This window comes from Diadema setosum, chromosome 9 (genome assembly GCF_964275005.1).
Source record: "Diadema setosum chromosome 9, eeDiaSeto1, whole genome shotgun sequence".
NCBI lineage: Eukaryota > Metazoa > Echinodermata > Echinoidea > Diadematoida > Diadematidae > Diadema > Diadema setosum.
Window position 1 is genome coordinate 12,509,841 of NC_092693.1, and position 24,315 is coordinate 12,534,155.

A 24,315-nucleotide genomic window follows, 5' to 3' on the forward strand; every position below is an offset into this window, starting at 1 on the left:
GGCAGTTGCATAAAGGCGTCGTTGACTGTCGACCAGCTCCGAGGCTGTAAGGGAGCATAGACTGTCGACTGAACTTCATTCCTGGATGCTGAGGAGACACCGCTAAGACGTCCGTCGGGAGAGCGACCACGCGAACGGCAATCGCGAAGAGTTGCTACGACAGACCACGCGACAGTCCATACCAGCACCAGCGTAACGGGGCCCCGTCGTCGACCGACATCGTCATCGACCTGCATTGTCATCGTCATACATCGTCGTCATAAGCCATCGTCACGCAACGTACACCCGTGACAGCCATTCGAGGTGAAATAAGTCCAATTTAAGTTAAACATAAACTCCTAAGAGCCAGAAAGCCACTGAGCAGGAATAATTTATGTTCGTTTTTTCTCTTTTTATAATTTGCTGTAAAACCAATAGTCAGTTATAGACAATTAAAATATTTGAGTTAACTGAATGCACATTGTTTCCTCCGTTTCATCTTGTATGAGTTACAGCCTACCAACAGTTCTCAGAGGTTATGAAAATTTCTTTGTTCCGTTTATTTCCATATATAAGGATGGAAATCGGGCAAATTCTGTGACAATTGGGGGCTCGTCCGCTGGAGAGAACTTGGCAGGGATTATTCATACAAGAATTTGAGACGTGATTCATTTAACCTCATGTTGTGTGTATAAGATATCACAATGGAATTAGAGAAGTACGTACAGTTAGGTAAAGATTGTGGACTGCAAGGTGCAGAACTAGTGGAGTTTGCCCGCACAGAAAGAGACAAGTATCTCGAAGAAAAGAGACGAGATGAAAAGTTAGAAAGAGATGAAAGACAGGTACAGAGGGAAGAAATAACCAAGCAAAAGAGGATTGAGTTAGAAATAGCTCAATATAGGAGTGTCAATGTGAAGGGAACAAATAGTGTAAGGAGTAGCTTACCAAGCTTGCCGGCGTTTCGCGCTGACTCTGACGATTTGGACGCTTATCTGTTGCGCTTTGAGAGATATGCAAAACAAAGTCAGTGGCCAGAGGAATGCTGGGCTCCTGCATTGGGGAACCTTTTGACCGGGCGCGCTTTACAAGTTTATTCTCTCTTACCGGCAAATGAAGCCGACGACTATGAAAGTCTGAAAGATACACTCTTGCGGCAGTTTGCGCTAACTGAAGAAGGCTTTCGCAAACGTTTTCGAGAGGCGCGGCAGAAAATGGGCGAATCATTTGGGCAATTTGCAACGCGCATAACCGGATATGCTACTAGATGGGTAGAGATGTCGGGTACAAGTAAGTCCTATGAAGGGCTACTAGAGCTAACGGTGCGTGAACAGCTGCTCGAATGTTGTGATCGTGGATTATCTGTTTTCATTCGTGAGAGAAACCCACGATCGGTGAAAGAGATGGCAGATATCGCAGATCGGTATCGGGACGCACACGGGCATGGCGGCTCCGGTAAACGCGCACGCGACGATAATAAGTCTCGTAACCAGGGCAACGAAGCAAGCCAAGCAAAGAAAGGGGGCGCTACGTCACGTGACAACCAGGGTTGCTTTGTCTGTGGTAAGCAAGGACATTTTGCTTCTAAGTGTCCAGACCGTAAAACTGACCAGTCGAAAGTAACTAGCAAGCAGTATGTGCCAAAGTCAAAACAGACGGGGGCAACATGTGTGGTAGGAGTATGCCCTACTCATGATGCTCACGAGAGAGGGAATATTTGTGGCACACCTTCTGTTAAACTGATGTGTGGTCACGAGTTACCCCTTCTTAGTGGTGGGTGTAACGTAGGCACAGACATGCCGACATGTGAAGGTATGTTAAACGGTAAAAGAGTGAAGGTGCTGAGAGACACTGGTTGCAACACCGTAGTGGTGAAACGTCAACTGATAGAGGAGTCTCAGCTGACTGGTGAGGTTCAAACTTGTGTGCTCATAGATGGTACTGTGAGAAAAGTGCCATTAGCAAAAGTTGAAATCGATTCACCATACTTTGTTGGAACAACACATGCTTTATGTATGACGAATCCTATCTACGATCTAATCATAGGTAATGTTAGTGGTGCTAGGCAGCCTGGCGACGAGGACATCGGATGGAGCGGAGAGGATGCTAGGGAGAAGCCGTCAGCTGACGAGATGACGACCTCCGGTTCAGAGGCAGAGTCCGCGGAAGCAGAGTCTTCGAAAGGGACAACGCAGAACGGCATCACAACGACCTCCGACAGTCGTGATCGTCCCCACACTGACGAGAGTGTGAAGCAGTTACCAACACCCCTACCTACAACCAACGAAAGTGCAGCAGTAGAGACAAGAGGCATGAGGAAATCGAAGGAACGGCCGTGGAAGAGACTAGGATCAGCAGACCAGCCGACGATCACTGCAACCAGGGAGGAGATGATCAGAGAGCAGGCACGAGATGCTACGCTGGAGAAACTTCGAAAGTTGGCGGAGAAAGGTGAGGCTAAGGCTGTAGGGAAAGGAAGTGAGGTCAGATATTTTTGTCGTGACAATCTTCTCTTCCGTGAATACAGGTCTCCCTACGTCGAGAGAGGAAAGACATTCACGCAGCTAGTGGTGCCCCAGCCGTATCGCAGTGAAGTACTCCGACTAGCTCACGACTCCCCTCTAGCAGGTCACCTGCAGACGAAGAAGACGGCTGACCGGATTCTCGCCCACTTCTATTGGCCAGGGATTCAAGCCGATGTCAAGCGTTACTGTGCATCATGCGATTCATGTCAACGCACCACGCCAAAGGGTAAGATAGGGAAAGTACCCCTGACCATCCCCCCTTTGATTGATACATGTTTCCGTAGAGTGGCGGTCGATTTGATCGGACCACTTGAACCGATCACCGAGAGAGGGAATCGATATATCTTGACGATAATCGATCTTGCAACTAGATACCCAGAGGCGGTAGCGTTACCACGAATCGAAGCAGAACGGGTAGCAGAGGCGTTAGTTGAAGTATTCTCGAGGTTAGGCATTCCTAATGAGATACTCTCTGATAACGGCACTCAATTCGTTTCAGGTGTGATGAAAGAGGCAGCTCAACTCCTGGGAGTGAAGCAATTTCACACGACACCATACCACCCGATGGCGAACGGCGCCTGCGAGAGATTCAACGGCACTTTGAAACAGATGCTGAGGAGGATGTGCCAGGAGCGACCTCGTGATTGGGACCGCTTCCTGCCAGCTCTTCTCTTCGCATATCGAGAGGTACCTCACGAAAGCCTTGGCTTTTCTCCTTTCGAACTCATGTACGGCCGAGTGGTGAGAGGACCCATGACTGTGCTAAAAGAACTGTGGACTAAGGAGATCCCTGAGGAGGAAACGAAGACTACGTACCAGTACGTCATCGATCTCCAAAACCGACTCGAACAGACGTGTGAACTCGCCAAAGAGGAGCTGTCCAAAGCATCAAGGAAGTACAAGAAACACTTTGACGTGAAGACGAAGGAGAGACGCTTCGAGTGCGGCGACAAAGTGCTACTCCTGTTACCGACGACGCGGAATAAGCTGCAAATGCAATGGCGAGGTCCGTTTGAAATCGTGCAGCGAATTGCCAGAGACGATTACCGATTGCTAGTGAACGGTAAGGAAAGGACCTACCACGCCAATCTCCTGAAACGGTACATTGGGAGAGAAGACGAGAAAGTCGACGACCTCGAGAACGAAAACCAGGGACAACTGGAGGCGAACTACGTCAGTGTCGTGGACGACCAGGTAGATGATGACGGATCGGTGCCCCTCTCATTTCCCTCCATCGAAGCGTCGGAAAGCGTGCATGACGTGAAGTGCAGTGACGAGCTAGACGAGGAGAAGATGAAGGAGGTAAAATCCCTCTTGCTGGAGTTCTCGGATGTCATGACCGATGTCCCAGGACGGACCGACATCATCGAGCACGCCATCGAACTGAAAACGAACGAGCCGATACGTTCTCGCCCATACCCAGTCCCCCGGTCACTGAAGGAGACCATCAGACAGGAGGTCGACACCATGTTGAGGATGGGAGTGATCGAAAGGTCGACATCGCCATACGCATCCCCCGTGGTCCTTGTAAAGAAAAAGGATGGGAAGAATCGCTTCTGCGTCGACTATAGGAAGTTGAACGCCAAGACAGTTGTCGACAACGAACCAATCCCAAAAATCGAAGAACTGATGGCAGAGATAGGAAATGCAAAGTTCTTCACTAAGATCGATTTGGCCAAGGGCTACTGGCAGATACCCGTGTGTGACATTATGTACTATGTGTTAAATCTCACACTATAATGCTTATTCATGTAGAGGGCAGCACAATATACTGTAATAAAGCCACAGACCATGGCACTCTGTTTCTGTTAAATCCATTCTAAGAACCCGTCTTTTATTCTTGTAAGAGTTGCAAAGCAAGAATGTTACATGGTGGCAGCGGTGTAGAAACTGTTTTTCTACCGTGGAATGTCCTGTGAACTGATAGAATGGATCTGATTTGGACCACAATTCACATGTTTTGTGCCTGCTTTGAGCGCCACTGAGTGGTAAGTCCCACACCTGTCTTTTGCTGTTACTGTTAGAACTCTAGCACCGATTAGCATCATGTCTGAATCTGATACTGCTGAACGAGTGGATGGGAATGATACTCCTCTTTCTGCCCGTCCTGATGCTTCTGGTACTTCTTCTGTAGGTGCGAGATCTAAGTTTCTAAGGCCCAATGTTCAACCTCCTGAAAAATTTCACCCTAGTGGAAAAAATGCTGCTCAGGACTGGAAAATGTGGCGGCAAATGTGGGACAATTACTGCATCTTAACTGACCTCAATTCTCAAGAGCAGAGTTATCAGAAAGCTCTGTTGCTCCACTGTCTTGGACCTGAAGGTATCAAGGTGTACAACGGAATGGAATTTGCCCCTGGTGAGGACTGTTCTAAAGCATCAACCATTCTGACAAAACTAGATGCACACTTCTTGGGCTCATGCAGAGAATACTTTGAACGATTTCAGTTCAACAGAAGGGATCAACATGCTGGTGAAAGCATTGATGAGTACATCAGTGTCCTGCGCAATATGAGCAAAACCTGTGGATTTTGTAAATGCATGGCTGACAAGCTACTTATGGACCGTCTACTGCTGGGTGTACGTGACAGGCGAATGCAGGAAAGTCTCATGGCTGTTGACAACTTGACATTGACTAAAGCCATTGATATCTGTAAGGCGATGGAAGCTGCATCTTCTCAGCTGTTGTCAATGCGTAGGGAGGTCCATGCCATTGCTAAAGGAAGCTCCCACAAGTCTTCAAGTAAGTCATACAAGGCCCACTCTACAAACTTCACAAAGAAACCACCCAAGGATTCTTCACAGCATAGCAAAAAGACATTGTTGTGCAAGTTCTGCTGCAGGAAACATGAAATGAAGAAAGAAATGTGCCCTGCCTGGGGTCAAAGGTGTAATGCTTGCAAGAAGCCAAACCATTTCAGGATTTCAAAACTCTGTCCTGCCAACACTGTAAACCTAGTTGAGGAAGACAATGATGATGCATCCTCATCAGCTGAAAGCGTTAGCTGTGTCACACATCATGCTGTCAATTGTATTGAAGCTCATGATGGCCCTATACTGTGCAACATGATCATTCATGATGAACGAGTGCAATTTCAGATTGACTCGGGATCTACTGTAAACCTGCTGCCAAAGAGCTTTCTCACTTCCAAGGATGAAATCAGAGAGGAAGTAGTCAAACTTGAAATGTGGAACAAATCTACACTACAAGCACTGGGCAGATGCAAGGTCAAAACTAGAAATCCAGCCACTGGAAAGAAATACAATGTCGACTATGTCATAGTTGAAGATGATCTTCGTCCTTTGATCAGCAAGAAAGCTGCAGAAAAAATGGATCTTATCAAAGTGAACTATGACTCACTGGAACTGGTGAACAACATAAGCTTGACACACATACCTGATGATTATCCTGATGTCTTCTCGTCTACCAGAGTTGGTACACTTCCTGGATCAGATGTTCATCTTACCGTGAAGGATGATGCAAAGCCTAGCATCAAGCCTGCTCGCACTATCCCTGAATCTCTGAAGGCCAAGGTCAAGGAAGAACTTGACACATTAGAGGGCAGAGGAATCATTGAAGAAGTCACTGTACCTACTGACTGGGTCAACCAAATGGCTGTAGTACAGAAGAAGAATGGAAAAGTTCGTTTGTGCCTAGACCCAAGACCCCTGAATGTATCTCTGAAAAGGGAACATTACCCCTTACCTGTTCTTGATGATATCCTGCCTCAGCTCTCAAATGCAACTGTCTTCTCAATATGTGACCTCAAAGATGGCTACTTACACTGTCCCCTTGACGAGCAGTCCAGTCTGCTGACCACCTTCGCAACACCGTGGGGACGATACAAATGGAAACGACTCCCATTTGGTTTGAAGGTCAGCAGCGACATCTTCCAGAAACGCCTCCTTCAAGCTCTTGATGGACTCACTGGAGTACAATGTGTGGCCGATGATATCATCATCTGGGGAAGCAGTGATGCTGAGCATGATGAAAGACTCCGCAAACTTCTGCAGAGGTGCCAATCTGTGGGCATAGTGCTGAACAAAGAGAAATGTCAATACCGTCTGAAAGAGATTACGTTTCTTGGCCACGTTGTATCCGGTTCTGGGCTGAAACCTGATCCTTGCAAGGTTGAGGCAATCGTGAACATGAAACCACCAACATGCAAGGATGACGTTCATCGTTTGCGTGGTATGGTGAACTATCTGGCCAGATACCTGCCCAAACTGACTGAAGTTATGCAACCTCTGAACAATCGGACTCACAAGGATGTGGTGTGGAAATGGGATGCTAACTGTGACAAAGCTTTCCAAGAACTGAAGGACTTGTTGATCAAGGCCCCTGTCCTCTCTTTCTACGATGCAAAGAAAGAACTGGTGATCCACACTGATGCTAGTGCCGGTGGGTTAGGAGCTGTGATGACGCAGGACGGCACACCAATTGCCTATGCCAGCCGAGCCCTCAGCGAGACTGAAACGAGATACTCTGTCATAGAGAAGGAAATGCTTGGCATTGTGTTCGCACTGGAGAAATGGAATCAATACACATTTGGCCGTGAAGTGATCATCTACACAGATCATAAGCCCCTAGAGAGTATCTGCTGTAAACCTCTTGACAGAGCCCCTAAGCGACTACAAGGGATGCTCCTACGCGCACTTGCCTATGACATAGATGTGTGCTATTTGAAAGGCAAGGATAATCTCATGGCGGACACCCTCAGCCGAGCCACACTTCCATATGCACAAGGCCAGGAAGACCTTGAAAGGGTGAATGCAGTCAATCACCTCACCCTACCTGAACAAAATCTTCAAGAGATGAGAGATCTCACAGCTGAGGATCCAAGTCTGCAAGCACTGAAACAAACAATCCTTGATGGATGGCCTGAACACAGAAGTCAGCTGCCGCTGATGGTGAAGCCCTACTTCAATTTTAGAGATGAATTGTCAGTGCAAGATGGGCTGATTTTTCGTGGAGAACGTTTGATTGTTCCAAAAGCAATGAGACCGAAGATCAAGGAGGATCTTCACATTGGACACAATGGCATTGATGGAACACTGAGAAGGGCCAGAGAATATCTGTATTGGCCGCAAATGACCAAGGAGATCACTGAATGGATTGAAACATGTGAGGTATGCATGGAACTCAGCAATTCTCAAAGTCCACAACCTCTCATGTCACACACACTACCTGACCGACCATGGGAGAAGATCGGCGTGGATCTCTTCAGTTTTGAAGGTGCTGAGTACATGGTCACCGTGTGCTATAAATCCAACTTCTGGGAATTGGACAAGCTCTCCAAGACAACTGCTGGAGCGGTCATATCAAAACTGAAACACCATTTTGCAAGATATGGCCTGCCAGATGTAATGGTCAGCGACAATGGTCCCCCATTTCAGTCCCAAGAATTCTCTGATTTCACGACAGAACTGGGAATCAAACACCAGACAACATCACCATACAACAGCAAGGCAAATGGCAAGGTTGAGTCAGCAGTCAAAACCGCTAAACGCATGCTGAAGAAATGCAGGAAGTCTGGTGAGGATCAATGCCTGGCTTTACTGAACATTCGAAACACCCCTACCCAAGGTGTTGATAGCAGCCCTGTGCAACGGTTTCTTGGGAGACGCACTAAGACCAAGATTCCAACAACTCATGACGCTCTCAAACCAATGCAACATCAGAGCAAGCATGAAATCCAGCAACTCATGCTTAATCAGAAAAGACAAGCTCATTATTTCAACAAACATTCCAAACCCCTACCTGAGCTTGATGAAGGAGATGTTGTACGAATGAAACCCTTCAGACTAGGTGATGACAAGTGGAAGAAGGCGACAGTCGTACGACGGCTTGACGAGCGATCGTACGAGGTGATGTACCACAATCAGGTGTATAGACGGAACAGGGAACATCTTCGCTCAAGCAGAGAGTCTCCTGATCTTGACTCCCCTCTGTTTCAGATGCCTGATCCTGAGCCTACCCCGCCCCCTGCTGATCCTGGACAAGGCTCTACCTCACAGTCGCGTACTGGTGTTTCTCATGAATCACGTTCCAGGCCTGTGCGCACCAACCCGAGCGAGCAGCATGGGCGACGAGCTGATGGACAACCATTTGTGAGAAGGTCTACCCGCCGGAGACGTGAGCCAAAAAACCTGGCTGATTACGTGAAGTATTAATTGTTAATGCATGCTTTTAAAATCACAAAAATCACAATAAACTGGAGAAATATTGAAAGAAAATAACTCTAAAGAGATTTGAGTTTAATAGGACTGTTTCTTCAATAAGAGTGAACTATTATTTCAGTTTGCTTGGAGCATATTTGTCAATGGACGCTGGAGCAGTATGATGACACAAGACTGTTATTGCATCCTGAAGCTTGAACAAAAAGGGAAAGGAAAAAATGTGATATGTACTCATATGGACATGCATGTTTTTTTTGTGTTTTTTTTTACATATCACAGATTATCATGAACATTTGATGGACTGATTTGGACTTATCTGCAAAGAGCGTTTGTGGTTATTCTGATTTTGTTCATAATTCATGATTTTGTTCATAAATGTACATGAATATGTACATAAGTTGCAAGCAAAATTTATTGATGTATTATTTTGTCATACTTATAAATGCCAGTGTTTTTGGAAAGATATTATGTCAAAACTAGAATACGTGAAAACACTAAAAAGCTGTAAGCATATCAAATCATTGTTGCATAAAATATGTTGTTTTTGGCATGCAGAAAACTTCTTAAGTTTTCTTTGGTGAATTGTATGAATCATTTGCAGAAAGTACTGCTTTATATGTATCAAGGACATATGATATGCAAACCGAATAAGGACAAGTTGTTCTTAAAATGTCTGTTTTGATAGTTTGTAGCATGTTAGTAGTTTGGCAGATGTTGGAAGCCAAATGCACTTTTTGGAGTATTGGAGAAAGTGTTAACTTTTATTGTAAAATGCTTATTATTATCAGGTATTAGCAACACATGGCTAAACATACAGTTTTGAAATAGATGGATAATAATCAGCATAATTTGTAAAAAACTGAGGAACCCATTCTCATCTAGAGATGTTCATTTTCTCATTTTGAAGTACATGATATATGTAATTCTGTTTATTTTGCAAGCTTTCAAAAGGGGGAGGATGTGACATTATGTACTATGTGTTAAATCTCACACTATAATGCTTATTCATGTAGAGGGCAGCACAATATACTGTAATAAAGCCACAGACCATGGCACTCTGTTTCTGTTAAATCCATTCTAAGAACCCGTCTTTTATTCTTGTAAGAGTTGCAAAGCAAGAATGTTACACCGTGGTCGAAGAAGACCGGAAGAAGACCGCGTTTGTCACGCCAGACGGCCAGTACGAGTTCAAGGTACTACCATTCGGGCTAGTAAATGCCCCAGCAGTGTTCACTCGGATGATGAGAGCTCTGCTGGAAGGCCTGCCCCATGTCGTCCATTACATCGACGACATTCTGATCTACAGTTCCTCATGGGAGGAGCACCTGAACGACATCCGACAAGTCTGCCTCCGACTACGACAGGCTCACCTTACAGCGAGACCGACAAAGTGTCATGTCGCGTGTAAGTCCGTGGAGTTCTTAGGACACATCGTAGGACAAGGAAAGATGAAACCTACCCCAGAACAGATCCAGAAGGTGATGGCGACAACGCGACCGACAACCAAGAAGGAGGTGAGAGCATTCTTGGGGCTCGTGGGATATTATCGGAAGTTTATTCCGAACATGTCCACGATCGCTGCTCCCCTCACAGACGCGACGAAGAAGAATGAGCCTGACAAGATAAGATGGGACGAATCCCATGAGCAAGCATTTTGTACACTACGAGACAGACTAGTCGACTTCCCAATTCTAATGGATGACGACAAAGAGTTCGTTCTACGGACCGATGCATCCGATGTGGGACTCGGCGCTGTGCTGATGCAGGAAAGCGAGGGGAAATACTTCCCCATCAGCTACGCTTCTCGAAAACTGCTGCAGCGCGAGCGCGTATACCCAATCGTAGAGCGCGAGTGTCTAGCTCTTGCGTGGGCGGTCAAAAAGTTCTCGTACTTTTTGTATGGCCGAGCATTCCAGCTGCAAACTGACCACTACCCGCTTGCTCATCTAACACACGCGCGAATGCAAAACCCAAGAGTCATGCGCTGGGCGCTTGCACTGCAGGCATATCAGTATCGTGTACAGGTAATCAAAGGCTCAGAGAATGTTGGGGCTGATTACCTCAGCAGATGCCCTACTGATTAGAAATAGAGGTGTAAACAGCCCATGTCATCACTACTATATGTGAGTTTAATCACAACGTAATTTTGCAATGAATTTATTGTTACTGTTATATACATTGTATGCTAGGAGGTTGTAAAGCTACAGTATTACACAAATTATATATGCTGAGTATGAGGTAAGATATGCAGTTGACTCATACGTCTCTGAAATTATTTGATTGCTCTGAATCAGACACCCCGGTATAATACCGTGCATAAGAAGGTTTTGCACATTACAATTTATTTTGTAGCAACAGCTAATGCACACAATATGCGATTAGCACAGGTATCTTAATATTCTCCAATGTTATACTGGCCAACAAGAAGAGTCTGTTGAAATTGAGCCGAAAGTGTCAATTTTGTATTGTGCGGTGAAAAAGGGTAATTTTATTATTGAACTGTGGCTGGTATAATAATGCAAAAGAGTGTTAAAAGAGATATGATGAAGTTTATATGTTATCCAATTGACTGAGTAAATCAGATTGTATAGTATACTGTGGAGTTTGTTGGTTTGATAGAAAACACACATAAACTGTCTCCATGGACAGCAGCCGATATTTGGAACAGTAGTCTGTCATGTATCACAGCGAGTGAAGTTATAAAGCAGTGAATTGTTATAAGGAGTATAATGTTTTTGATTTAGAAGAGTAATGGTGAGAAAGTACTTACCTGTTACAGACATTGGATTTTAATTAGAGAGATGAGGCTATTGTTTCAGAGCGACTGTCATCTTAAATGGGGGGTTATTTGTCACGAGTGGAGTGACAGACGCTCTCCTCCACTGAGGTCAATTTGCATGGAATTTGTAAATTAGCACTTAAGCATGTAAATTGATGCAAACTGTTTAGCATTTCAATAGAAGAAATTCCAGACCGCTCCCGGTAGAGCCACGGTAGTGCTATGTGTGGCAAGGAGCGGCAGTATGACATCAGGCCGTGAAGGGGACATCACGCTGTGGTGCTGTCTCCGTGACACATTGCATGAGAATGGCCACTCGGTAACGGTGACAGGGGCCGCCACCCCAGTCAGTATTAACTAGAGATACCCACAGATAGTGGTAAGTGCATTAATTCTGAAATGTTTATGTATTCAATTGGCATAATTCGTTTGTGTAACTGATATTCGAATTGAGAGTGAATATTGTTAAACGCTTCAGTTAATATGTGATATAGAATATAGAATGGTTGTTATTTATGGTTGCATGAGCTGAGATACATTTGTATATTTATAATGAGGTAATTTGAACGTTGATTAGGATAATATGAATGTGCTCAAGTGCTCTGGCTGTAAGTGATCTGAATATTTTGATATTTGAAGGGTTTCCGGGTTTCCCGAAGGGTCAAGGGCCCACTGACACTGCAAGAGGCAGTTGCATAAAGGCGTCGTTGACTGTCGACCAGCTCCGAGGCTGTAAGGGAGCATAGACTGTCGACTGAACTTCATTCCTGGATGCTGAGGAGACACCGCTAAGACGTCCGTCGGGAGAGCGACCACGCGAACGGCAATCGCGAAGAGTTGCTACGACAGACCACGCGACAGTCCATACCAGCACCAGCGTAACGGGGCCCCGTCGTCGACCGACATCGTCATCGACCTGCATTGTCATCGTCATACATCGTCGTCATAAGCCATCGTCACGCAACGTACACCCGTGACAGCCATTCGAGGTGAAATAAGTCCAATTTAAGTTAAACATAAACTCCTAAGAGCCAGAAAGCCACTGAGCAGGAATAATTTATGTTCGTTTTTTCTCTTTTTATAATTTGCTGTAAAACCAATAGTCAGTTATAGACAATTAAAATATTTGAGTTAACTGAATGCACATTGTTTCCTCCGTTTCATCTTGTATGAGTTACAGCCTACCAACAGTTCTCAGAGGTTATGAAAATTTCTTTGTTCCGTTTATTTCCATATATAAGGATGGAAATCGGGCAAATTCTGTGACACTTATCATGCTCTTACGTAATACGACAGCTGCTTTCTCAATGATCCAGTCAGCAGGCTGATTGTAACCAGGGAGGTAGTCTCACCTCCCCGTTGTAACTCACTGCCAAATAGCACATTGTCAGCACCGGCAAACTGGTAATGCTCTCCTTCTTATTCCTGTATTTTCGTTATTTACAGGTCAATTTTTTTCGTTCGAAATGTAAAATGGATGACCATAGAATTTCTCAATAGAATATAAAATTGAAAACTTTAAAAAGGATAGAGAAAATTGAGTTCACTTTGAATGGTCTGCCACAGGCAGATATCCTTATCATGCTCTTACGCAATACGACAGCTGCTGGAGTCATCAAACCCTGGCTTGGCCTCCAGGTTTGTCACGTCTGAGCAGGAAGTTTATTTGCAATGGACAAGTACTTCGACTCCCAACTCTCAAACGACAAATATACGCACCCCACTTTGGAAAAACCCAGCTGGGGTCTCGCCTCAAACGAGGGATTGACGGCATTGACCCTACCTGCCAAAATATCAAAAATCCTTCATAAATTCCTCCAAAATTCTCAGATCACTACCAAAATTTGATCATCTTTTACTTGTATCAATCTAAACCTTTCCTGCAAGTTTCATCCAAATTCGTTACCTACTTTTTGAGTTATTTTGCACACAGACAAACTAACTAACAAACAAACAAACAAACAAACAAACCAACGGTAACGAAAACATAACCTTCCCCCTTGGCGGAGGTAATAACACAGTAACAGCAGATTTGTGACAGAAAAAATCTACTTTGTCTGCAGATTATCCTATCATTGTTTTGATAGCAGAAATTCTAAAGAATTTGATAGGGTTGGGGTTTTAGGTGGTATGGAATTGTTAAATGGTATTGTTAAATTCAAGTATCAGAATGGCTAATCACTTTCGACATCCAGCTGAATCCCTGCTTGGCAAACTGTTTGGCACACTCTCTTATTGCCACAAACTAGCATTAGACTAACATGAAAACATATGAGTGGGACTGTAAGGACAGCAGCAATTCTGCTTAACCCACCACCTAGGCTTCAGTTTCTGTACCCGTTCACATGGGTGAACCACATTTAAGAATTTTTAGCTGGCAGAAATGTATCAATACATTGCTTTGAAAGTGATTGCCATACAGAATCAGAGCGTATGTGAGTTTTGTCCTGGCAGCTCATATTACAGGATATAACAGTAGTTGTTGAATTCATGTTCATGGAATACAGCAGTGAACACAGAAATGTTCACATGCACGTTACATGATCAGGAGTTGATATTTTCACATGTTGTTAGATTTGCGAATAGTACCCAGATCGCAGAATTTACACAAATAACCCCAGGAAAACAGGTACGGTATGAAGTCTCATTAATAAAGATTGTCTTTCATGCGTTTGAGGTGACAAAAAATGATGTCAAGTATCAAACCTAAATGCAATCGTAAAATTTGCTTTGTGTTTGCTCTGTGTTGTGGGCTGCTCAGGTACAGCCCTGTTGCGATTTATACAGCGACTGGGCTGTGTATAGTTAGTGTACAGTGTATTTACATAATACGCACAGCCCTGTACAGTGTATTTACATAATATGTGTATGCACAGGCCTGTCACATCATTACCACAGCAAGTCATGACTGTGTATAGTTAGTGTACAGTGTATTTACATAATATGCACAGCCCTGTACAGTGTATTTACATAATATGTGTATGCACAGGCCTGTCACATCATTATCACACCAAGTCATGACTAGTACTCTTAGTGGTCTCAGTCTGGTGGCCCCTGGCTGGGCCCCCTGCCTTGGGCCAGCACTTAGGCTCCTGGCCTCGGCCCGGTCTTGGGCCCCATGAGCCCCTGGGCCCCTGGGCCACCGGGCCCCCTGGGCCACCGGGCCTGGGCCCACTTGGGCTCTGGGCCCCTGGTTCCGGGCTAAGGCCCGTGGCCTTGGGTCCGGCCTTAGGCCCCGCCTTTGGCCCGGCTGTACTTTGTACATGGTCTATGTGAAATCAGGCTTGTCTGTAACTGTATAATTACATATAGTTACAAATAATCACAAATGATCAACAGGTCCATGCTACATATAGGACTATATGAATATATGATTATATGAACATATGAATATATCAATATATGATTATATGAATATATGAATATATACAATGTCTGTGAATATATTATTAAACTCGCCTAAGTCGACGTCGAATATATCGAATAATCGCGCAAGTCAATGATTTTTCCCCATTGACTTACGTGTATTAATTCACTCACAAGTCGAATTTTGTAAGTCGAATACTTGCCTAAGTCGATGAAATTCCAAGAACACTTTCACGGAAAATCCATTAAATTCACTGTGTTATAAGTCGAATAAGATTATTGTGTAATAAATCACTGTCAAAAATCACGAGACGCCAGTTTTTGTTTACATAAGACCTAGCCCGACCAGACAGGTGACAAAAAAAAATGATCTATTTCGAAGTATCAAAATTCAAAGCGATCGCATGCGATCGTCGAACCCTCTTCGTGTTTGGAGGTCCGCTGGTACAGCCCTGTCGCGCTACGTACGTACAGCGACTGGGCTGTGTATAGTCTATGTATGTTTGCAGTCTGCGCTGTGCAGTGGAGTGGTATGGATGAAGCTGCTGAGTTTTCAAAGCGGAAAGTAGGGGGAAAGTTACGGGCACAGGTAAATTAGAATTACACCTCTACACGCATTTCAAGCCACGGTATCAAAGAATGGTAAACTGGAATCAATCACTGCTCAAATATTGTTCACATTCACTTCCCCAAGGTTTAACAAAGGTGTAAAGTAATCGGACCTGTGCCAATACTAATGCACTGTCCATGCAAAGTTAGCCGCGGCCCTGCCGGGCGACCCGTGCTGCGGCACACCTGTACCTCTCTCCAGCTCTCGGCTCCAGAGTAGACAACATACATGACATTGTACATTTATACATAATGTACGGGTGGTGTAACTGCAAGTCGATTTTTTTCGACTTACGCACAAGTTGAAAATCGCCTAAGTCGATGTGTTTTGCTCAGTCCCGAGAAGATTGACTTATGTAAGTTTAACTGTTTATAAATGTGATCAGGCATTCTGTTATGGTGTCAGATCTGCAGTCATTCATATATGGCAAATTTTATGCATGTATACTTGACAGCAAAAGAAAGTACCTACTTCTGTCAAAGGCTGCACACAAAAATTCACCACCTAGAAATAAACAATTCTTTGTACACAGGTATGCTGCAATATCCATTAGTAATCACATACCCAATAGCAAGTGATTATCTTTATTACAAAGAAAACTAGAAATGTCGCTACGACGACTGGTGTATGCCTCCGCCATAATGCATGGTTCTCCTAATAGGTCTATAGTACAATGTCTTGACAATGTGTGATGAAAGTTTCACACAATTGGCAAAATATTAAAATGACAGGTTTGCCACAAATGTGCTGAATGTTCACTTTCCTAGAACTAGGTTTAATTGGATGAATGATTAAAACGTCAGAGTGCAGGTATTTGGGGGAACTGATGATTTTTACTTGACTTTTGACCCTTTTATAAGTTTATGCATTGAGTAGTTTTCAAGGTATTGAGAAAAAGTATAATTTCAGTATCAAATGGTAAAATAGTATTATCTAAACCTGGCCTTTGACCTTTGACCTCACAGTTCCACAGAGAATCACTGTTAGGTAGAACATGCATAAGTTTCATGATGATACCTCGAGTTACTTTCGAGATATGGAGGAAAAAGTGCAATTTAGCACTTTCACTTGACCTTTTGACCTTTGACCTTTTGGCAAGAAACTTCCCCAAAAATATATATTGGGTAATACATGCCATACATCAAGTTTAAAAAAAACTAGAAATGTCGCTTTGGCGACTGGTATGCCTCCGCCATAATGCATGATTTTCCCAATAGGTCTAGATAGTACATGTGGACACTGTGTGATTACATTTTCACAAAATTGGCAAAATAATGGAATGACAAGTTTGTCACAAATGTGTTGAATGTTCACCTTCCTTGACGTAGGTTTAATTGGATGAATAGGAGAGCATGTATCTAGGGATTTAAGGACTTTCACTCGACTTTGACCCATTCACACATTTAGGCATTGAGTAATTTTCAAGGTACAGGTGTGGAGAAAAAGTGCAATTTCTGAATTGAATAGTAAATTGTTACCATTTTCATCTGGCCCTTGACCCTAAAATTCATAAGATAATTACTTTCAGGTAGAACATGCATAATATGTACCTGTACTAAGTTTCAAGGTAACTTGAGCCACTTCCGAGATATGGAGGAAAAAGTTAGTTCAGCACTTTCACTTGATCTTTGACCTTTTGACCTTTGAGGCAAAAAGAAAAAAAAAAAACTTTCCAGAGAATTTCTATTAGGTTACACACGCATACACCAAGTGTAAAAAAATAACCCTGCTGGCATTGCATAAATATGAGGGTAATAGTAAAATTTTCAAGTCTTGCACTTGACCTTTGACCCCTGACCTTTGACTCCATGAACCCTACATTCTCTAGATAATCACTTCCAGTCAGTACATGTATATACTACGTTCCATGAAGATACCTTGAACAATTTTCGAAGGTACGGAGAAAAAAAAAGAAGTTTTAATATTTTTACTTGACCTTTTGACCTTTGACCTCATGACCCAAACTTTCACCAGAGAATCTTAATTGGGTAATACATGTATACACTAAGTTTCAAGAAAATCTCTTCAAGCATTCAATAGATATAGTGGAAATAGTGAAATTTTATGTATTTTACCCTGACCTTTTGACCTTTGACCTTTGACCTCATGACCCAAACTTTCACCAGAGAATCTTAATTGGGTAATACATGCATACACTAAGTTTCAAGAAAATATCTTCAGGCATTCAATAGATATGGTGGAAATAGTGAAATTTTATGTATTTGACCTTGACCTTTTGACCTTTGACCTTGACCACGTGCACCCAAAAGTTGATAGGCACAACTTCACCCCCTAATACACATACATGCCAAGTTTCATTAGGATACCTCTACAGGTTTCGATAGTTACCTTGTCCACAAAATTCATTACGGACGGACGGAAGGACGGAAGGACGGACGGACGGACGGAAGGACGGACGGACGGACAACCCGAAAACATAATGCCTCCGGCACCACTTCGTGGCGGAGGCATAAAAACCTTCAGGCATATTGCATTTTAAGGAAAGTAGTGATATTTTAACCTTGACCTTTGACCCATGACCCCCAACTTCCCTAGATAATCACTGCCCATCGGTACAAGCATATATACTAAGTTCCATGAAGATACCTTGAACCATTTGCGAGATATGGAGAAAAACATGAAATTTCAATTTTTTTTTTTCACAAATTAACCTGTGACCTTTGACCTTTGACCCTGTGACCCTAAAATCCACACAAAGTATTATCCCCCAAGGATATACCCACACGGTTCTTGAGATATCGACAAAAACAAAACGGGACGGACGGACGGACGGACGGACGGACAGACGGACGACCCGAAAACATAATGCCTCCGGCCACTTCGTTGCGGAGGCATACAAATGTTGGCAGAGAGTCTACAGAGTAAACACTTTTAAGAATGCATTAACTTATGGAATAAAGTTTTACGTTTCATGGACAAAATTTTTTTTCAAGGCTATTGTTAGGAATCATGAATTAAACAACCTATTTTTTTTTTTTTTAATGGGCTCTACTTTTTATGTAATTCACATCTAAGCCACAACATTTTGTTTGGACGTTGAGTTCCAAGGAAGCAATGTAAGTAGGAGTATTGTGACCGCATGAGGATTTGTGTGTGCACCTGTGTGTGTGTGTGTGTGTGTGTGTGCACCCACATGTGAAGTTTGTCCGCACAAACATGTGTGTGTGTGCACCCACATATGCAGTTTGTCCACACAGACATGCAAGTTTCAATGTTCTACAGAACTACCATGCACAGGCACTGAACAACTGTTTCCTTGACTTCTCTTGATCTACTAAAGATTTTTCCTTTTTCCTTTTTCATATGGATGACCACAGAGGCATCACATTTTCTAATGTGACAACTGCTCCAGTATTAATTCTTTTCTCCAAGGACTTATGGTTAGGGTTGTGATAGGGTTTTAGGCTTAGTTTGATGTGATTAGGATTAGGGTTGGGTTATGTTTGTGGGTAGGTTTTACGTTTGGCTTAGCAAGCAGACATTTCATTAGGGAGCAATTGTCGCCAGAGCAAATGTTATGGAACTGCCAACAGAGAACCCATTGCTGATTAACCCCCCCCCCCCCCCCGACACACACACACATACACACACACACACATTTACAAATAAAAATTATTGAATATATGGAAAATGCCAGTTAGTTTGCGGCTTACGTGAGTCACCAGCTCAAAGGCTGCCACTACTTCGCCATCTACCGAAGATGTTAGAATCCTCCATTCGAACGAGGTGGTAAGGGATGCTGCGCAGTCATCGTCAATGTTGACCCTGGCAGAGATGTGGATGTCTGAACATCGTAGGTAGGGCTGTGGCTGAGTGGCATTATCTGACCCTCCTATGATTGCCAGTGAGGTGATGCAGCTAGGCCTTTTGGTCACTTCCACCTATGTATACAGGTACAGCAATACAGGAGTGATAAACATTACACTTAACTACATGAGTATTTTCAGAGTGGACATGTACAGAGCTCACAAAAACAAAACAAAACAAACCACAGAAGCACTCTGAGAGTGCAGGCCTCCACCAAGCAGCTCATTTCCATCACTGATCTTGTTCTTCCATAGAGATTAGTGATTTCCACCTATACACGTATGCATGTTGAAAATCACCAGATTTCCCAATATAGAAACTTTTTGTTACGTCATCAACTTCCAGCTGCCTGGCGTGCCTCGCCGTAGCTGAAACTAGAGCATGCATTTCAGTGTATGTATGCAAATCTCATACAATGTATATGCACAACTTGAACTCCCAAGTTTATTGACCCTTCCTGCCAAAAATGTCAAAAATCCCTCCTAAAATCCATAAAAATCCCCAGATCAGTACCAAAATTAAATCATCTGTTTCTTTTGTCATTCTAAATCTTTCCTGTAAGTTTCATCCAAATCCGTTCACAACTTTTTGAGTTATTTTGCACACAGACAAAAAAAACAAAACAAACAAACCAATGACAATGAAAACATAACCTCCTCTCTTGGCGGAGGTAAAAAAAAAAAAAAAAACTCTGACCGGCATGTCTAATAAAATAGCACTTGGAGCAACACAGTCACATTGTTGAATGACTATGTAGACAGAGATGTTTGTGTGGCAGCAACATTTAACTTATATTCTATCCTTGTGATCTGTGTGTCTTAAAATCAGTTGACCTCATTTTCCAAAGGCAAAGCTAACAAGAAGGTTACATTAAAAAAATACATTAGAACATCTGATGAATTGTTATTTGGTGAGGCAAAACTTTCTACACAGCACTTCAAGAAATTTAAACCAATTTTGCGACATGTTGGCATCAAGGATCACTGACTGACTATGATTATCTACTCCAAGCAAGAGATGGTCAGTAAATGACATCATGATTAGAAAACATTTGTTGAGAAGACTTCTTACATTAAAAATGTATTTCAAACACTTTCTTGGACATGCCACTCTACTTTCACCTAATATTTCACAGGAAATAGCACATGCAGGATATTCTCATGCTTGCAGATATTCATATTATATTAGAATGCTATAAATGGGATACCAGGGAATATTGCACACGTTAGGGCCAATATTGCGTGAATATGGGTGCAATATTGGCCCTAATGAGTGCAATATTCCCTGGTATTCCATGAATTAATGCCACCTAATATCATCTATAACCACGCAGAGAAAGCAAAAACTGCACACACAAAAAAAAACACCATGATAGGCGTACTTTTACTCGCCTTTGAATTTGACTTGGCAGTCCCATCCCAGCGCTGAAAAAGGGGAAGCCCCTACACAACTAACTGCGTAAGAAGCAAGCAGCAAGCAAGATGTTTGCGTGCTTTTGAATTGTAACAAGATTTCACGTTCTAGACAAAGTATGAGACATATTATTGATTTGAGATGTATTATTGAACGGCCAGCAACAATAACAGTAGCCTATGGGAAATTACTAAGTTAGCGTATGCATTTCGTTCAATATGCCCTCATATTGAACGGTAAAAAGTGAGCGAACAATACACGTTTTTAATGCGCCGCTAAAATGTCCTATATAGATGATATTGCATATGTTGGTAAGGTTAGCATTCTCCACATGTGCAGTGTGTATACCTGACCATTTACGTGCAGCACTTGATACGCTCTCCTACAAGCAGGATATTTCACAGTTTATTGTGCTGCTTTCTGACAAGTGCCTCTTTTCAAAGTACTCAGCACTTCAGATATACGAGGGAGGTATGTTTCTATGAAGATATATGACCAAAAATTTATGCTATTACAATATTGGGCATCTCAGTTTTATGTTACATATATATTTTTTTTTCAAAAAATCTATTTCACTATGCCATGATATGTGTGAATTTTGTTGCAAAATTAGTGAGAATGGCATAGCAAGAAGAAGGAACATACTGAAAAGCATAAATTCTTACATTCTTGCAACTTCGATAAACTTTACCTGAACCTGAGCAGCTAACGTGTTGAAGATCTCTGAGGAGACATTGTACGATCCAGTGTCATTGTACGTGTAGCTGGCAAAGCTTACAAGAAAGCCTCGAAATGATGCTACGCTGCCCCCCAGGTCCTCTGGCAAATCATCAAGCGACCAATCCGCTGGCTGAACAACTGTCCCCTGGTCGTCGCTATCATCGAAAGTGATGACAAAACGCGAATGTTGTGACAGCATATCGCGGCATAGCAGGGCGCACCACACCTCCTCCCCTGCGTAAATCCTCCTTGAGCACTGAATGCGTGCTGCTGGCAGGACCGTGGCATTCATATACATGGCAAGATTAGATTCATTTCCATGTACAGATGCATAGACAGTAAAGACGGAGGGCCAGCTAAACGTGATGAGAATACTCTGAGGAGAGTGTTGCTCAAAGGGGACTTCTTGCTCGGTGAAATGATCTGTAACCGACCAAGCTACAGGTGATTCCTGCTGGAATGGGCCAACTACTACAGCGGCAGCAATGATGGTTTCATTCACACTGAAGGATGAGGCTGGTGTGTAATCTAAATAGAGGAGATGAAACAAAAAATTAATTGATTTAACGAAACGTATTCACACAGGCCACTGACACTGACGAGGAGTGGAAGTGACGATATATGGGAACACATTTCCGTAAAAATAATGTCAAATGTTACAGAGATGTGGGTTCATTTCTTCTTCATTGCACTTGTTCAGTGGGAGAGTTTGGTGTTTTTAAGAAGCTCAAAAACAAGACTTCAGAGAAACGCAGCATTCCGTACAGAAGGGACTGTACATTTTTCTTTAACCAAAGTCATGCACTCATAATGAGCTCAACAATTTTCAGTTTTACCCTCCTATAACGTCACTCCATGTTGGCATATTGTGTTGTAATTCATAAACATATATACACACACTTGTACAGACACTAACACACATGCATAAAATTTGTACAGAGATGCTCAAAAGGGGCCCTTGCCCATGTAAAAAATCATGAGGTTCAGTTGACATAAAACACATTACAAGGACAAAGTTTTAAATTCTTCTGGTTATCTTCTGAAAAAAAAAAAGGTTTTCATGATTCTTTAATGTGTATGTTATATGTGGATACTACTGTTAGATACTAGTATCATAACTATAATAGTACCTTGAACTTTTAGCTCACAGGATTTTGCCTAAAAGCTAGTCAGCACATTTGCATAAAATGCAGAACACCTATAAGTATTTTGTTTGTACAAACTGATGAGATCCAGAGCAGATGGATGGACCATTTGAATTCAGGCTGGAGAGACAATTCCTATGTGAAAACAATGTCTCTGGTACTGTTTTGGTCTGTATTTAATGCTCAGCAGACTTGATTCACGTAAATATGATTGCAACTCAAATATGTGACCATACATCACAAAAGCAACAAAAAGTTGCAAGCCCTGATTTTGTGTGAGGACTCAAAACAAGTGGAATGGGCCAACCTATTCAATCTTCAGTTTTTCATATATTCTGAAAGAGCAAGTCTTCTTCTACATTATGCTAAGGTTTGGAATCATAAAACAAACAGGAAATTTTGTTTTTAGCAGTTTTTCTACATTATTATTATTATTTTTTTTTTTTGCAGAATAGTGTGATTAATTGTGTCTGAGAGTCCCCTTTTCATTTCCTAAAAACAATTTACACACTCTTCACTTTCAATTCTAATAACTTCTAAAAATATAATGCTACTGCTTTGAAAGTTGGTATTAGTTATAGACAGAACGTGCTAATAGAGCATGACCAGCATCCAGCTAACGATCGGATCAGATTAAGAGCTCGAATAGACCCTCTTCAGAGCCTCTTTCTCAGTACACACTTTTCCAGAGTGTATGCTTTCATTCTGATGTTTAGATAGGTTAGGAGAGTCCATCTGAATTGAGTTGTATATTTCAAAGCTTAAAGTCTGCTCTTTCAGAATGTGCTCTCAACCTAAAATCCATATCTGGCGCCATGTTGCTGCTTTTGTGACGCAGGGTCACATATGACAAAAGCAGTCACACACATGAAGGCTTACCATCTGGATAGTGGAAGAGGTCTATGAGAATGTAGCTGTTAGGCACATTTGGAGTGGATATTTGCACTGTCCGTGCAGGAATAGATGTGGCAGCATCGCTGGTAGAAACCACAGAAGTGGTATCACCCGGTGCACTCTGCGTTACTACGTTGCTAGCAGTAGTAACCGGCATCGTTGTGGGATTCGGTGGTGATGGCGTTTGGGGGTCAGATGGCATGGTTGATGGGGCAGCAGCAAGCTCCGCGGTGGACGGAGAAGTTGTATGGCTGAGAGTTGAAACTGGCTGCACTCGCACTGCCGGGGTAGCTGTGGTATGGTTCCGAGTGGAAAATGGCAGCAACTGCCCAGTGGGAGAAGATGTTGTACGACCCGGGGTGGACGATGGTGGCCATCGAGTAGTAGGATAAGTATCAGATAAAAGGGGCTGGGATCCCATCCTGCATACAGCACGCCGTTGCTCTGAGCAGTCCCTCCATGTCCACTTCTTTGAATACATCCCAACACAGTCATATTCCTCACTCTGCATATCATTTGCTAAAATGAACATTTGATTTGATGGAAAAAAAAAGAGACAACACATATTCTTTACATCCACACAGATATTTCCAAAAAAAAAGAAAACCCTCACTGTATAATACAATACATCGTTTAAATATGAATGCTAAAAAAAGGGCGGCAAAACAAGAGTACATACCATTTTTCGATATACTGACATTGTAAGCTTAGATAGTCTGGCAGCATCTTTCACAGAATATTCAACATGGGTAAACAAGCAATTTGAAACAGCACACTCACTTCCCAGCAGCAAGAGTCTGTTGTGAAGTTTTACGCTCACTACTTTCACTACTGCTATCACTCCATTTGTCAATGATGATGGTAATGATAATTCTG

The 24,315-nt window shown here is 42.8% G+C and overlaps 2 protein-coding genes across 2 annotated transcripts in view; one reads left to right on the plus strand and one right to left on the minus strand.

Moving 5' to 3' along the window:
• Positions 1-24,315, minus strand: part of LOC140233046 (polycystin-1-like protein 2) — a 72,176-nt gene that overhangs the window by 26,361 nt on the left and 21,500 nt on the right. The window contains exons 4-6 of the mRNA XM_072313155.1: positions 23,425-23,958; positions 21,372-21,928; positions 19,114-19,341 (exon numbers count right to left, since the gene is read on the minus strand). Of these exons, the coding sequence (XP_072169256.1) occupies positions 19,114-19,341; positions 21,372-21,928; positions 23,425-23,958 (1,319 nt within the window). The remainder of the gene's footprint in view (positions 1-19,113; positions 19,342-21,371; positions 21,929-23,424; positions 23,959-24,315) is intronic.
• Positions 684-4,244, plus strand: LOC140232711 (uncharacterized). Its single transcript, XM_072312828.1, has one exon. It carries the CDS (start codon positions 684-686, stop codon positions 4,242-4,244), a length of 3,561 nt encoding a protein of 1,186 aa, XP_072168929.1.